The 14,593-nt window shown below is 36.7% G+C and overlaps 1 protein-coding gene and 1 long non-coding RNA gene across 2 annotated transcripts; one reads left to right on the top strand and one right to left on the bottom strand.

Moving 5' to 3' along the window:
• Positions 1–1,452: 1,452 nt before the first annotated feature.
• LOC121019411 (uncharacterized) lies at positions 1,453–13,054 on the top strand. The gene is made up of 3 exons (XR_005785572.1): positions 1,453–1,886; positions 8,455–8,457; positions 13,042–13,054. It is a non-coding gene; the product is annotated as an uncharacterized LOC121019411 (long non-coding RNA).
• LOC121019409 (non-histone chromosomal protein HMG-14-like) lies at positions 2,172–2,500 on the bottom strand. Its single transcript, XM_040458808.1, has one exon. The coding sequence runs from the start codon at positions 2,490–2,492 to the stop codon at positions 2,187–2,189; it is 306 nt and encodes a 101-aa protein (XP_040314742.1). The 5' UTR covers positions 2,493–2,500; the 3' UTR covers positions 2,172–2,186.
• Positions 13,055–14,593: the final 1,539 nt, after the last annotated feature.

Genomic DNA, 14,593 nt, shown 5'->3' with positions numbered 1-14,593 from the left:
CTTTCTTTCTTTCTTTCTTCCTTTCTTTCTTTCTTTCTTTCTACCACCTAGAAATGTAAAAGCCATTCTTAGCTCACAGGATGTACAAAAGTAGTCTGTGGGCTGGATTTGGCCAATAGGCTATAGTTTGCTGACACAAAGTTTGACTATGACATCAAGACTGAAGGTGTGGAACCAGTTGTGAGGTAATTGTAACAGACCAGGAGAAAAGCAAGGAGGGTCTGAGTCAAAGTGGTTTAGTATAAAGGAACAGAGCAGGAAGAGTTTAATAAATATTTGGGTGGTAGAAATCAATGGAAATGGGATATGTACATAATTAACTTCATATTCTGGAAGTTTGTACACACTTCTTTAAACGACTTTCTTTCCCATGTATCAGGCTGTTCTTAAGGTATTTTGGTGTTGCTACTTATCAAGTTGTGTTGGGGTGAGGAAATATGATGTATTTCCTGAAGCGACAATGATGCTTGGGTTTAATGAAGACAGAATGGTATAGAGAGAAACATCATTCTTTTAAGGGGCAAGGGATTGTCTCTCTTCCTGGGTTGTCTAGATATGCTAATGAAATTATCCTCCCCCAAATCACCCAGGCTTGAAACTTCAATCTTATCAGTATAGTATAGTATAGTATAGTATAGTATAATATAGTATGTTTAGTGTTAAGAATGTTGCCATTTCCTGCCTCTATAACTATTAGGTAAGTTTCTTAACTTCTCTGTGCCTCGCCTGTAAAATGGTGGTAAAAATATTCCTATCACATTGGGTTGTGGCAATGATTAAAGAGATACTGGTTGTTAGTAGGAAATATTATGTAGCTGTTGATATTAGTTATCTGTTTTCTAAATCCTGTTTCTTTCTCACCATGTGTAGAAATGTCCTTTTCCAGTGCAAACTCTTAGTGATTTTTCACCATCCAGCTATTTCAGAAATCCTCTCATTGGTTTCCCTTATTACCATTTCTCCTTAATCTTACTTCATATTAAACCCTTTTCCCTCCACCCCAAATGTTTCATTTTGTACCAGTCTTCATTTTGGCTAGAGGATTTGAAAGAGAACCCTTTTGGGTTCATAGGGTCATAGGGTCATAGGGTAGTTCATAGGGTAGGTCATAAGGTAGTTCCATCTTGTGTATGTGTGCTTCAAGAAATTCTTTCATAATTGAGTTTTTATTGGTTGTTCTGAGGATCAGTATAGACAAATTCAATTTGTATAGAACTCTTAATGTATTACTGAAAATCTAAAAAATCATGTAGTTGTGATTCTTTTCCTTTTTAAGAAATTTTTTTTGATGTTTGTTTATTTTTGAGAGAGAGAGAAAGAGACAGAGTGTGAGTGAGGGAGGGGCAGAGAAGAGGGAGACACGGAATCTGAAGCAGACCCCAGGCTCTGAGCTATCAGTGCAGAGCCCAATGTGGGGCTTGAACCCACGAACCATGAAACCATGACCTGAGCTGAAGTTGGACACTTAACTGACTGAGCCACCCAGCGGCCCCAGTTGTGATTCTTTTCTAAAAGTTATTCCACTGACCTTCCAGCTTAAAATTTGGAGGCAAATTTTCCTTAACAGTATATCAAGTATCAATATCTTCAAATGTTGATATGCCATTAGAGCGTTAAGTCCCATTAATTCACAATTTAGTATCATATACACTACATACTCAAATTTTCAATCTTTTACAGCACGTTAACAAAGTTACTAGGAAACTGGACTACCATGACAAAGATGCTACAGAATGCATCAGATTCTGACGGGGAGAGCCAAGATCAAGGGGTGGTTTTCTTTAGGAAACAATTCTACCAAAAACAACATGGGAATAGAAGTAATTTAAGATGTTCAAGACAAATTAAATGCACGACTGACTCCAAATTGCCATTTAGTATGCTTGGTATTATAGGATGTAAAAACTACGCCATCTATGGAATGTTAAGCTGACACCCAAGACAGTCAAATCCTCTCATATTCAATATCCCACTATTTTCTGGTTGTACAAAAAAATAACTAGCAAATTATTTCACTTCTTTTAAAAAAGCATTTACACTTAAAAAAATGAGGTGAGGTGGGGTTCCCTCCTTCTTGTTTCTAGAGCTACTAAAAAACTTGCATTTACAAAATAGTTGATAACAATATTCCTCTGGATTGTACAAGGAGGGAGACAGGGAACACTGATAAGACATGGGATATGATATTAATCAGATTTGGCTTCCTTCTCTCCTGCTTCATCAGAGGCTGGGCTCTCCTCATTTTTAGTTTCTGCATTTTCTGCAGGTAAGGCTTCTTTTGTCTCTTGGTTAGCCACTTCAGCCTGTTTTCTCTTTGCTTTGCCTTCCCCCTTTGTTTGCACTTTCTTGTCTGAAGATTTATCCTTTCCTGTCGCCTTTTTGGATTTCATTTCCAATTTTGCAGGAGCAGATTTAGCTGACAACCTCGCTGCCCTTCCATTGGGCTCCTTCTTCTCCACCCCCTTGGTGGAGCTGACCTTCCTTTTGGGCATCGTGGGGGTGGGGCGAGTGCATGCTGGGTGCCTGCAGGCTGCTGGACTCCGAGAGCCTTCCTGAAGCTGGGCTGCCTGTCCACATCTGCTCCTCCCACCGCCGGAGCTGCTGTGACGCACTGGGTAGTTCTATCTTTAACTTTCTGAGAAATGTCCACACTGTTTTGCAGTGTAGCTGTACCCATCTGCATTCCTACCAACAGTGTAAGAGGATTCCCCTTTCTCCATATCCTGTCCAACATCTGTTGTTTCCTCTGTTGTTAGTTTTAGCCATTCTGACAGGTGTGAGGTGGTATCTCATTGTAGTTTTGATTTGCATTTCTCTGATGTTGAGTGAGATTGAGCATTTTTTCATGTGTCTGTTAGCCATCTGGATGTCTTTGGAGAAGTGTCTCTTCATGTCTTCTGCCCATTTCTTAACTCAATTATTTTTTAGGTGTTGAGTTTGATAAGTTCGTTATATATTTTGTATACTAACTCTTTATCTGATATATCATTTGCACATATCTTTTCCCGTTCTCTCGGTTGCCTTTTAGTTTTGCTGATTGTTTCCTTTGCTGTGCAGAAGCTTTTTGTCTTGATGAGCTCCCAATAGTTCATGTTTGCTTTTCTTTTTCTTGCCTCCAGTGACATGTCTAGTAAGAAGTTGCTGCAGTGGAGGTCAAAGAGGTTGCTGCCTATTTTCTCCTCTAGGATTTTGATGGTTTCCTGTCTGACATTTAGGTATTTCACACATTTTGAATTTATTTTTGTGTGTGGTGTAAGAAAGCGGTCCAGTTTCATTCTTCTGCATGTCTCCATCCAGATTTCCTAACACCATTTGTTGTTTTTTTTTTTTCCATTTTTCTTTCTTGCTTTGTTGAAGATGAGTTGACCATATAGTTGTGAGTTCTCTTCTGGATCCTCCATTCTGTTCTATTGATCTGTCTGTTTTTGTTCCAGTACCATACTGTCTTGACGATTACAGCTTTCTAATACAGCTTGAAGTCTAGTCCAGAATTGTGATGCCTCCAGCTTTGCTTTTCTTTTTCAACATCACTATAGCTATTTGGTGTCTTTTCTGGTTCCATACAAATTTTAGAATTGTTTGTTCCACCTCTGTGAAAAATGTTGATGTTATTTTGATAGGGATTGATTGAACGTGTGGATTCCTTTGGATAATATTGACATTTTAACAATATTTGCTCTCCCAATTCATGAGTATGGGATGTTTTTCCATTTCTTTTGTCTTCTTCAATTTCTTTCATAAGTGTGCTCTAGTTTCAGAGTATAGATCTTTTATCTTTTTGGCTAGGTATTCTATGTGGAAAACCCTAAAGACTCCACCAAAAAATTACTAGAACTGATACATTAATTCAGCAAAGTCTCAGGATATAAAATCAATGCACAGAAATCTGTTGATTTCTATACAACAATAATAAAGCAGCAGAAAGAAAAATAAAAAAATCGATCCCCAAACCATAAAATACCTAGGAATAAATCTAACCAATGAGTTCAGTCTTTTGAAATGACACTAGCTTTGTGGGCTTGACTACAGTCAATTTTATTTTATTTTATTTTTTTAATGTTTTATTTTATTTTTGAGAAACAGAGAGAGACAGAGCATGAGTGGGGGAGGAGCAGAGAGAGAGAGGGAGACACAGAATCTGAAGCAGGCTCCAGGCTCTGAGTGTCAGCACAGAGCCTGATGTGGGGCTCAAACCTACAAGCCATGAGATCATGACCTGAGCTGAAGTTAGACGCCCAACCAACTGAACCACCCAAGTGCCCAACTACGGTCAATTTTAACAAATGTTCTCCATTCACATTTGCACTGAAAAACAATGTGTACTGTGTATTCAATGGGTGCAATTTTCTGGGCACGTTACAACAACTTTGTTAGTAATGTTGTTCATATCTTTTTTAAGAAGTTTATTATTATTATTCTTTTAAATAATCTCTACACCCATTATGGGACTTGAACTCACAACTGGAGATCAAAAATCACATGCTGTAGTGACCGAGCCCGTCAGGTGCTCTATGTTGTTCATATCTTTAACATGTGTTTTTATGTCATTTGTATCAGTTATGGAGGGAAGTATGTTAAAAATCTCCGTCTATGATTATTGATTATTAGGTGGTCAGTGTTGATGATCGATTGTTATTAGAGCATTTTTTAAAGTAATAGCTGCTTTAAAGTCTTTATTATTAGATAATTCTATTATCTATGTCATCTTGATTTGGCATCTGGGGATTTTCTTTTTTTCTTTTCTTTTTTTTTTTTTTTTTTTTTTTTTTCGAGTTTACATTTTCCTAATCTTGGTTTACTGAGTAGTTTGGGGTTGTATCGTGAATATTTTGAATATTATGTTATGAATCCCTTTTTCCGTTGATAATTTTCCATTTTAGTATGTAGCCAATCTCTTTATATTTAGAATACACATCCTTACAAATGGCAAGACCTCATTGTTTATTATGGCTGAGTAATGCCACATCTTCCTTATCCATTCATCTATTGATAGACATGTGGGTTGCTAACATATTTTGGCTATTACAAGTAATACAAGTAATGCTGCAATAAACTTAGGAATGCACATATCTTTTCCAGTTAGTGTTTTCATTTTTTGGGGGGTAATATCCAGTAGTGGAATTACTAGATCATATCAGATGGTAATTCTGTTTTATTTTTTTGAGGAAACTCCATACTGCTTTCCACAGTGGCTACACAAATTTGCATTCCCACCAACAGTGCAAGAGGGTTCCTTTTTCTTCACATCCTCACTAACTCTTATTATTTCTTATCTTTTTGATTCTAGCCATTCTGACAGGTGTAAGGTTGATAATCTCATTGTGGTTTTTATTTGCATTTCCCTGATGATTAGTGATGTTGAACATATTTTCATATGTCTGTTGACTATCTGTATGTCTTCTTTGGGAAAATGTCTATTTAGGGACTTTATTTTTAAATTGGATTATTTTATTTTTTGGCTGTTGTTTAAATTCTTAATATATTTTGTGATATTAGTCCTTATCAGATATATCATTTACAAATATCTTCTCCCATTCAGTAGGTTGTCTTAGTTTTTTATTTCCTTTGCTGTGTGGAAGCTTTTTTTTTTTTTTTTATGTAGTCCTAATAGTTTATTTTTCCTTTTGTTCCCTTGCCTCAGAGGCATATCTAGAAAAATGTTGCCATGGCCCATGTCAAAGAGGTTACTGCCTGTGTTTTCTAGGGTCTTGATGGTTTCCTGTCTCACATTTAGGCCTTTGATTTATTTTGAATTTATTTGTGTGTTTGTTATAAGAAAGTTGTGCAGTTTCATTCTTTTACATGTTGCTGTCCAGTTTTCCCAACACCGTTTGTTGAAGAGACTTTTTTGCATATCCTTTCCTCTTTTGTAGAAGATTAATTGACCATATAGTTGGGGGTTCTTTTCTGGATTTTCCATTCTGTTCCATTGATCTAGGTGTTTGTTTTTTGTGCCAAAACCATAGCATTTTGATCACTACAGCTTTGTAGTATAACTTGAAATCTGGAGTTGTGATAACTCCAGTTTTTTTCTTTTACAAGATTACTTTGGCTTTTCAGTGTCTTTTGTGGTTCCATATAAATTCTAGGATTGTTTGTTCTAATTCTGTGAAAAATGCTATTGGTATTTTGATAGAGATTACATTAAATGTGGAGATTGCTTTGGTAGTATGGGTATTTTAACATTTGTTCTTCTAATTTGTGAACATGGAATATCTTTCCATTTGTGTCATGTTCAGTTTCTTTCATTGATATTTTATAGTTTTCAGAGTACAGGTCTGCTTTTCTTCAGTTAAGTTTATTCCCAGGTATTTTATTGTTTTTGGTGCAACTGCAAATGGGACTATTTTCTTAATTTCTTTTTCTGGTGCTTCATAATTAGTGTATAGAAATTTGACAAATTTCTGTATATTAATTTTGTATCATGTGACTTTACTATTCCTGTGTTTTTAATTATTTCTTTTTTAAAAAATTTTTTAAATGTTTATTTATTTTTGAAAGAGAGAGAGCATGCAGGGGACCCACAGAGAGAAAGGGAGACACAGAATCCGAAGCAGTCTCCAGACTCTGAGCTGTCAGCACAGAACCTGATGTGGGGCTCAAACCCACAAACCTTGAGATCATGACCTGCGCTGAAGTTGGACGCTTAACCAACTGAGCCACCCAGGCATTCTGTTGATATAGTATTTTTTATCATTCACTTGAACTTACTGTGTTGTCTTATTGGCCATAACTATTAGTTGTGTTGATTTCATGGTTGCTTTAGGGTTTATAGCATGCATGTTTGCCATTTTGTCATACATTTTACTTCTTTACAATATATTGGTATTATTTTGCTTTTAAAAGTAAATTACAGTTCTTTTTTTAATGTTTTTATGTATTTTTGAGAGATAGAGACAGAGCACGAGCTCGGAGGGACAGAGAGAATGGGAGACACAGAATCTGAAGCAGGCTCCAGGCTCTGAGCTATCAGGATGCTCAACTGACTGAGTCACCCATGTTCCCCAAAGTAAATTACATTTCTAAAGAGATTTAAATAATAAGAAAAAAAGTTTTATATTTTTCCAACGTACTTCTCACTTTTTGTTCTCTTTATTCCTTGTGTAGATACAGATCCACCTTATACCATTTTCCTTCTACCTGAATGTTTTTTTTTAACATTATTTGTAGTGCTGTTCTGTTGATTTTATTCTTTCAGCTTTTACATATTTGGCAAGGTCTTTATTTTGCTTTTCTTTTGAAAGGTATTTATGTTGTGTTGAATTTTTTTTAATGTTTACTTATCTTAGAGAAAATGAGAGAGAGAATGAGAATATGAGCATGAGCAGGGGAGGGTCAGAGGGAAAGGGAGGCACAGAATTCAAAGCAGGCTCCAGGGTCTGAGCTGTCAGCACAGAGCCTGATGTGGGACTTCAACTCACGAACTATGAGATCATGAGCCGAGCTGAAGTTAGATGCTTAACCAACTGAGCCACCCAGGTGCCCTAAGAATTCTAAAGTAAGAAGTTTTTCTTTTAACACTTAAATATCTGTTCCATTGTTATGTGGCTTCCCATGTTTCTAGTTAGATGGGCTTTCCCCCACTCTGTACATAATGTGTCATTTTTGGAGCCTGGTTTAAAGATTTCCTGTTTTGAGCAATTTGACTATGATATGCTTTGGTATAGTTTTCTTCATGTTTCTTGTGCTTGGATTTCATGGATCTTCTTATATTTCTGGTTTTATGGTTGGTCAGAATTTTGAAAAAAATTTGGCCTTTATATTTTGACATGTCTCTTATGCCCTCTGTCTCCCTCCACTCTCTCAGGGACCTCCATTAGGCTACCTGAATTTGTCTTATTGATACTTTATTCATTTTTTTTCAGGCCTTTTGTGTTTTATTTTGGCTCATCTATAGTACTATGTCTTCAAGTTCATTAATATTTTCTGCAATATCTAATCTGATGTTAATCCAATCTAGTGTATTTTTTGTCTCAGATACTTTATATTTTCCATGTGTCTGCTGAACATGTACCATTTTCCTTTAGCTTACTGAGTAGATGGGATGCATTTATAATAAGCTTTAATGTCCTTGTCCATTGGTTCTGTAATTGCACATTTGTGTCAGTTTTGATGATTGACTTTTCTTCTCGCTATGAGTTATGTGTCTCCTTCTTTGCATACCTCATATATTATTTATTTACTACTGTGTAATAATATTACCACAACTTAGTAGCTTATAATACCACACATTTATTAGTTCACACTTTCTGTGTGTTGGATTCAGGCATGGCTTAGCTGAGTCTTCTGCAAGGCTGCAATCAGGATGTTATCCAGGGTTGTGGTCTCATCTGAGTCTCAAATAGGGGAAGAATCTCTTCTAAACTCTTGTAGTTTTTGGCATATTTCAGTTTGTTATGGTTGTCTAACTGAGTAGTTTCTTTCTTTTTTTAATGTTTATTTATCTATTTTGAGAGAGTACACATGCGTGTGTGAGAGTGGGAGAGGGGCAGAGAGAGAGAGGGAGTGAGAGAATTCCAAGCAGGCTTCATGCTGTCAGCACAGAGCCAGATGTGGGGTTTGGTCTCACAAATCATGAGCTCATGACCTGAGCCAAAATCAAGAGTTGGATGCTTAACCAACTGAGCCACCCAGATGCCCCAATTTAGTTTCTTTCTCACTGTTGGCCAGAGGCTGCCCTCAGCCACTTGCCTTATGGAACTTCTAAAATGGCCTTACAACATCATCAAATTGAATAAGAGGAGAGAATCTCAGAGTGAGACCAATGCCATGATCAATGTAACATAATCACAGAAGTGACATTTCATCACCGTCACTACATTACTGGTTAAAATGAGTTATATGACCCAGCCATAATCAATGGGAAGGAACCACACAGGACTGTGAACACCAGAAGGCAGAGATGATAGGGATCACCTTAGAGACTGTCCATCACATCTAGTAATTTTTTATTGAATGCCAGGCATTGTGGATTTTAATTTGTTGGGTCTTGGGTATTTCTGTATTCCTGTATTCCTCACTTTTATTTTGAAAACATGTCAGATAATCTGGAAACAGTATTATCCTTTGGGGTCTTGCTTTTTAATTTTTGTTAAGTGTGACCAGAGTGGCATTTATTCTAAGACAGTAGTTCTCAACTGGAGACAGTTTTCCTCCTGTAGGATATTTGGTAATGTCCGGGGATGGTTATACACCTGGAAATAGTCATTGCTCCTGACACCTTGTAGGTAGTTTAGGGTCACTGTTAAATATCCTATAATGAATGAGATTTTTTTAAATTAGGGGTTAAAAATGAATCCAAAATGTAAATAGTGCTGAAAGTGAGAAATCCTGTTATATATGAAGCACTTAGGATACTGCTTTGCATTGAGTATGTTCTCAATAGTGCTGAGGCTGGGAAACCCAAGTCTAGGGCTAAATTTGGCCCCCTCTTAATACAAAATCCTTGTAAATATTCTACCTATGACCTGTAATTATATGGTTTTCAATTACATAGTTTTTAACTCTGAATGGTGGGACAGGAACTATTCATAGCCATCTGTGAGTTGTAGGTATTTGTCCTAATCCTTAAAAGTTGTTCTTTTCAAGGCTTTGACCCCATTCTTCACACATATGTGCTGACAAGTACTAACCTGAAGACTCTGGGAGTACCTTTCAAAGATCCCTGGAGCACTCCCTCTATGATTATCTCTCTGCTTTTATTTAACACTGCGAACTCCAGCCACCTTGTCCTCCATGGATTCCCAGCTGTCTTCTGCTCTCAGGAACATTGATGGGCTCTCATTCCAGTTAGCTAGGCAACTAATTAGCAACTTGCTAAGTGAGTGCTTGATCACAGGGCTCATCTCTTTTGTTTTCCTCTTCTCTAAGGGATTATTGGCCTTTATTTATTGCCTGGTCTCCCATGTCTTAAAAATCCATTTTTCACTGTGTTTCTTTCCTTTAAAAATTTTTATTTTTTAGTTGAGATATAATTGACATATAAAGCATATGAGTTTTAGGTTATATTATACATACATACATATATATACATAATAATTTGATATACATATCTGTGTATTGCAAAATGATCATAATAAGTTTAGTTAACATCCATCACTATACATAGTTAAAATTTGTGTATGTATGTGTGTAAGGAGAACTTTTAAGGTCTACTCTCTTAGCAGCTTTCAAATACATGTATTGTATTGTTAACTCTAATCATCATGATGTACATTACATCCCCAGGATTTATTTATCTTATAACTGGAAATGTTTACCTTTTGAGCACCTTCCCCTACCTCTGCCTGTAGTAACTGCCAATCTGTTTTGTGTATCTATGAGTTGGGTTTTTATTGCTATTGTTTTTTTTAGATTTTGCATGTAAGTGATATCCTAAAGTGTCTGACTTATTTCTCAGTGTAGAATCCTCAAGGTCCATCCCTGTTGTACAGATCGCAAAATTTATTTCCTTTTTATGGCTGAATAATATTCCATGTGTCTTTTTTCCATATATGTCTGTTTGACTTATTTCCCTGACTATAACCCTGAAGCCACATTTGTATTATTGCACATGGTAGGATTCCTTCTTTTTTATGGCTGAGTAATATTCATTGTACATATGTCTTTTTTTTTTTTAAGTTGTTTCTAGTTAAAGAGTACATTTGGTCCCATTTGCCCCATCTCAGCCAGAAGGTAAAGCCTTCCATTTCTCTTAATTTTTGTTTTGTATTAGAAATTTTGTATGAAAGAACTGTGGAGACCGTGCCCTCTTATTTAAGACACAGTTACCTTGCATCTTGGCTGGGTTGCTGCCTTAGCTTCATTCATCACTCATTGAAGATATAGGCACAGAGTTCCAAGTGATTTTCTTTTAAAATATCAATGTCTATTACACAAATAATGCAGGTTAAAAAAAAAAGACAAGGAAAACATGCCTGGGCCCCTGACCCAGAAATCTTTCAGCAAGTTAGTCTATGTTTGTCTTTTTCTTTATCTCTACAAGTGTTTGCATGTGGACATCACACATCTCTACATACAAGTTTGGCCTCTTGGGAGTTTTAGTGTCCTTTGTAGGTTACTTAAGTTCATTGTAAACTTTCTCTTTGATTTTTCATTGAAATTTGCTTTAAAAGACTGAGTTTGTCACTGATCCTTAGTAAATCTGTTATTTAATGGTTTTGCAGTCTTTTTTTTTTTTTTTTTTTTTTTTTTTTTTTTTTTTTTTTAGTAGCCTTCATACCCAGCACAGAGCAGGACTGAACTCGCAATCCTGAGATCAAGACCTGAGCTAAGAAGAGTTGGACACTTAGCCGACTGAGCCACCCAAGTGCCCAGGTTCTGCAGACTTTAAATTAACACTTTATTTCCTTATTTGGTTCCTTTGCATAATAAAATGTACCTGAATCCATCTGTAAGGATATTGGAAGCAATCAAATAACCAGGTACCCTCACATTTATTTGTTTATTCAACACACAATTTTAAGCACTTCCTTTGTGCTAGACAGAGGACACTAAAGTCACAGAATTTAATATTGAAGTATAATAATTGAAATATAATACTTTAATAATAAAACATCTACTTTGAAAAGCTTCTGGAAACTAGCACCACTAATTTGACTTTTTTTATTATCCTTTTAAATTAAAATGATTTTGTAACTTTTTTTAAGTTTTTATTTTAAGTCTAGTTAGTTAACATACAGGGTAATATTAGTTTCAATTGTACAATATAGTAATCCAACACTTCTGTGCACCACCCAGTGCTAATCATGATAAGTGCACTTCTTAAGCCCCATCACTCACCCCTCTGAAATCATCATTTTGTTCTCTATAAAAGAGGCTGTTTCTTGATTTGTGTCTCCTCTCTCATTTTTTTCCCATTGTTTATTTGTTTTGTTTCTTAAATTCCACATATGAGTGAAATCATATGGTATTTGTCTTTCTCTGACTTACTTCACTTAGCATTTTACTCTATAGCTCCATCTATATCATTCTTTTTTATGGCTGAGTACTGTTCCATTGTTTCCGTTGTATGTATGTATATATTTATATATATATACACACCACATCTTCTTTATCCATTCATTATCAGTCAGTGGACGTTTGGGCTATTTTCATAATGTGGCTATTGTAGATAATACTTCCCTAAACATCAGGTGCATGTATCCCTTTGAATTAGTATTTTTGTATTCTTTGGGTAAATGCTGGATCATAGGGTAGTTAGTTCTATTTTTCACTTTTTGAGGAACCTCCATACTGTTTTCCACAGTGGCTGCAGCAGTTTGCATTCTCACCAACAGTGCATGCGGGTTTGTTTTTTATCCACATCCTTGCCAACACCTTTTGTTTCTTGTGTTTTTGATTTTGGCCATTCTGACATGTGTGAGGGGATACCTCACTGTAGTTTTGATTTATGTTTCTCTGAGGATAAGTGATGATGAGCATCTTTTCGTGTGTCTGTTGGCCATCTGAATGTCTTCTTTGGAGAAATGTCTGTTCATGTCTTGTGCCCAGTTTTTAATTGGACTATTTGTTTTTTGGGTGTTGAATTTTACAGGTTCTTTATATATTTTGCATATATGATATATTATAGTTCATGAATCTCACTATTAAAACTCTGTGAATTTGCCCATTATATTATTTGGATCTTAGCATTTACAGATGAGGACTTTGAGGCACAGAGAGGTCAAGTTTTATCACGGTTATATTGCTGGTAGGTGGCAGAGTGAGGATCCAAACCCAGGGAGTCTTGTCTCCAATCTGTGCTTGTACCAGGGAAAAATGACCTCTAGGGGTGCCTGGGTGGCTCAGTGGGTTGAGTGCCCAACTTTGGCTCAGGTGATTATCTCACAGTTTGTGGGTTCAAGCCCAGCATCAGGCTCTGTGCTGACCTCTTGGAGCCTGGAGCCTGCTTTGGATTCTGTCTCCCTCTCTCTCTGTCCATCCCTGCTTGAGCTCCATCTTTCTCTCTCTCTCTATCTCTCTTGAAAATGAATAAATGTTAAAAAAAAATTTTTTTTTTAAAAAAAGGCCTCCAAAACATGCCGAGGCAGCAGGATGGAGTTGGAAGAGCACAGAACAGGGAGGTCTTTTGGTGCAACTTTGTAGAAGCAACTCACCCTCTTTGAGTCTGACTTTATGATCTGTAAAATTATAGGGGTTTATGTAGATTAAGGATTGGCAAACTTTACCTGTAAGCAAAACCTGATAATATATATTTTAGGTTTTGCAGGCTGTATTACAACTATAACTCTGTTTGGGATGAAAGCAGCCACAGACCATACGAAACAAATGAGCATGGCTGTGTGCCAATAAAGCTTTATTTATAAAAGTATGAGGTAGACTGGATTTGGCCCATGGGCTGTAGTTTGCCCCTCTCTGCTTTAATCTATAATTGAATTAAAGCTTATTTGCCTTCCTCTAATACTTCCTGGAAGTAGAACATAATAAAAAGAAAGGCAGTCTTATTCTTTGTGTTTTAAATTTTTAATTAAGTGTTATGTTAGAATTGCATCTGGTAAGTTATTGGGGAAAAGATCTGGACTCAGAATTCTGAGTTGGAATCGCACTGCCAACTCATTAGGTGGATGATTTTCATCAGGTCACTTGACTATTCTGAGACTTGATTTCTCTGTAAAATAGAGATGATAATACTTAACCTATGTAAGTTTTTTGGGTGTTAAGTCAGATAATATTTTTGAATGCATTTTGAAAACTATGAATTGTTTGTCATGACATTTGGTTTGTGTTAACTCTCCTACAGGAGTACCAGCTCATGATAGGGCTCAGTAGAAATATGCTCTGGGCTTCCTATTTCGTCTCATTCTTTTTGATATTTTTAATTATTGTCTGTTTCCTGTGAGTGATTTTATTTGTCCAGGCAAGTATCTATTTGAATGTAGCATGCTGCAGCTTAACTTCAAAAGGAATAAAATAGCTGTGGGTCTGGACTGAGTGGGATATAGGTTGTAGAAGAATGCATACATTTTTCATTGAGTCCCCTCGGAAATTCAGTTTATCAGCACACAAAACCACCTAGATGGGCAGCTCTTCCATGACAAAGGAGTTATTTAATGAACTTTGTATCTCTCTGAACAGTGACCTGTTTCACTAGGGCTACTAAGTGTTAAGGGTTATTTTCTAACCCTTGTTTTTCTGCGACACCTCTTAAGGTATGACTAAACTGGCTTCCTGGTTGTTTTGTTAGATCGTACCTGATGTAGTCCTTCAGTACGGTGACCCATTTCTTGTCTTCGTCTTTTTCCTGTGTTTTACTGTCACCTCGTTAGCCTTCAGCTTTCTGATTTCCACGTTCTTCAATAGAAGTGAGTCTAACACTCCTCCCATGAAATTCTCAGCATTTCGGTTGACTCTAAAGAGGATTTCATTTGGAAGCTCCTTCTTTTTTTTTCATGTTTATTCATTTGTGAAACACAGAGAGAGACAGAGCACAAGCAGGGGTGGGGCGGAGAGAGAGGTGGACACAGAATCTGAAGCAGGCTCCAGGCTCTGAGCTGTCAGCACAGAGCCCGACTTGGGGCTCGAACTCACGAACTGTGAGATCATGACCTGAGCCGAAGTTGGACGCTCAACTGACTGAGCCACCCAGGTGCCC

Source organism: Herpailurus yagouaroundi, unplaced genomic scaffold (assembly GCF_014898765.1).
Source record: "Herpailurus yagouaroundi ecotype Mexico unplaced genomic scaffold, PumYag 222, whole genome shotgun sequence".
NCBI lineage: Eukaryota > Metazoa > Chordata > Mammalia > Carnivora > Felidae > Herpailurus > Herpailurus yagouaroundi.
Note: the sequence above shows the minus strand (reverse complement) of the source record. Positions and strands in the feature narration are given on the sequence as shown.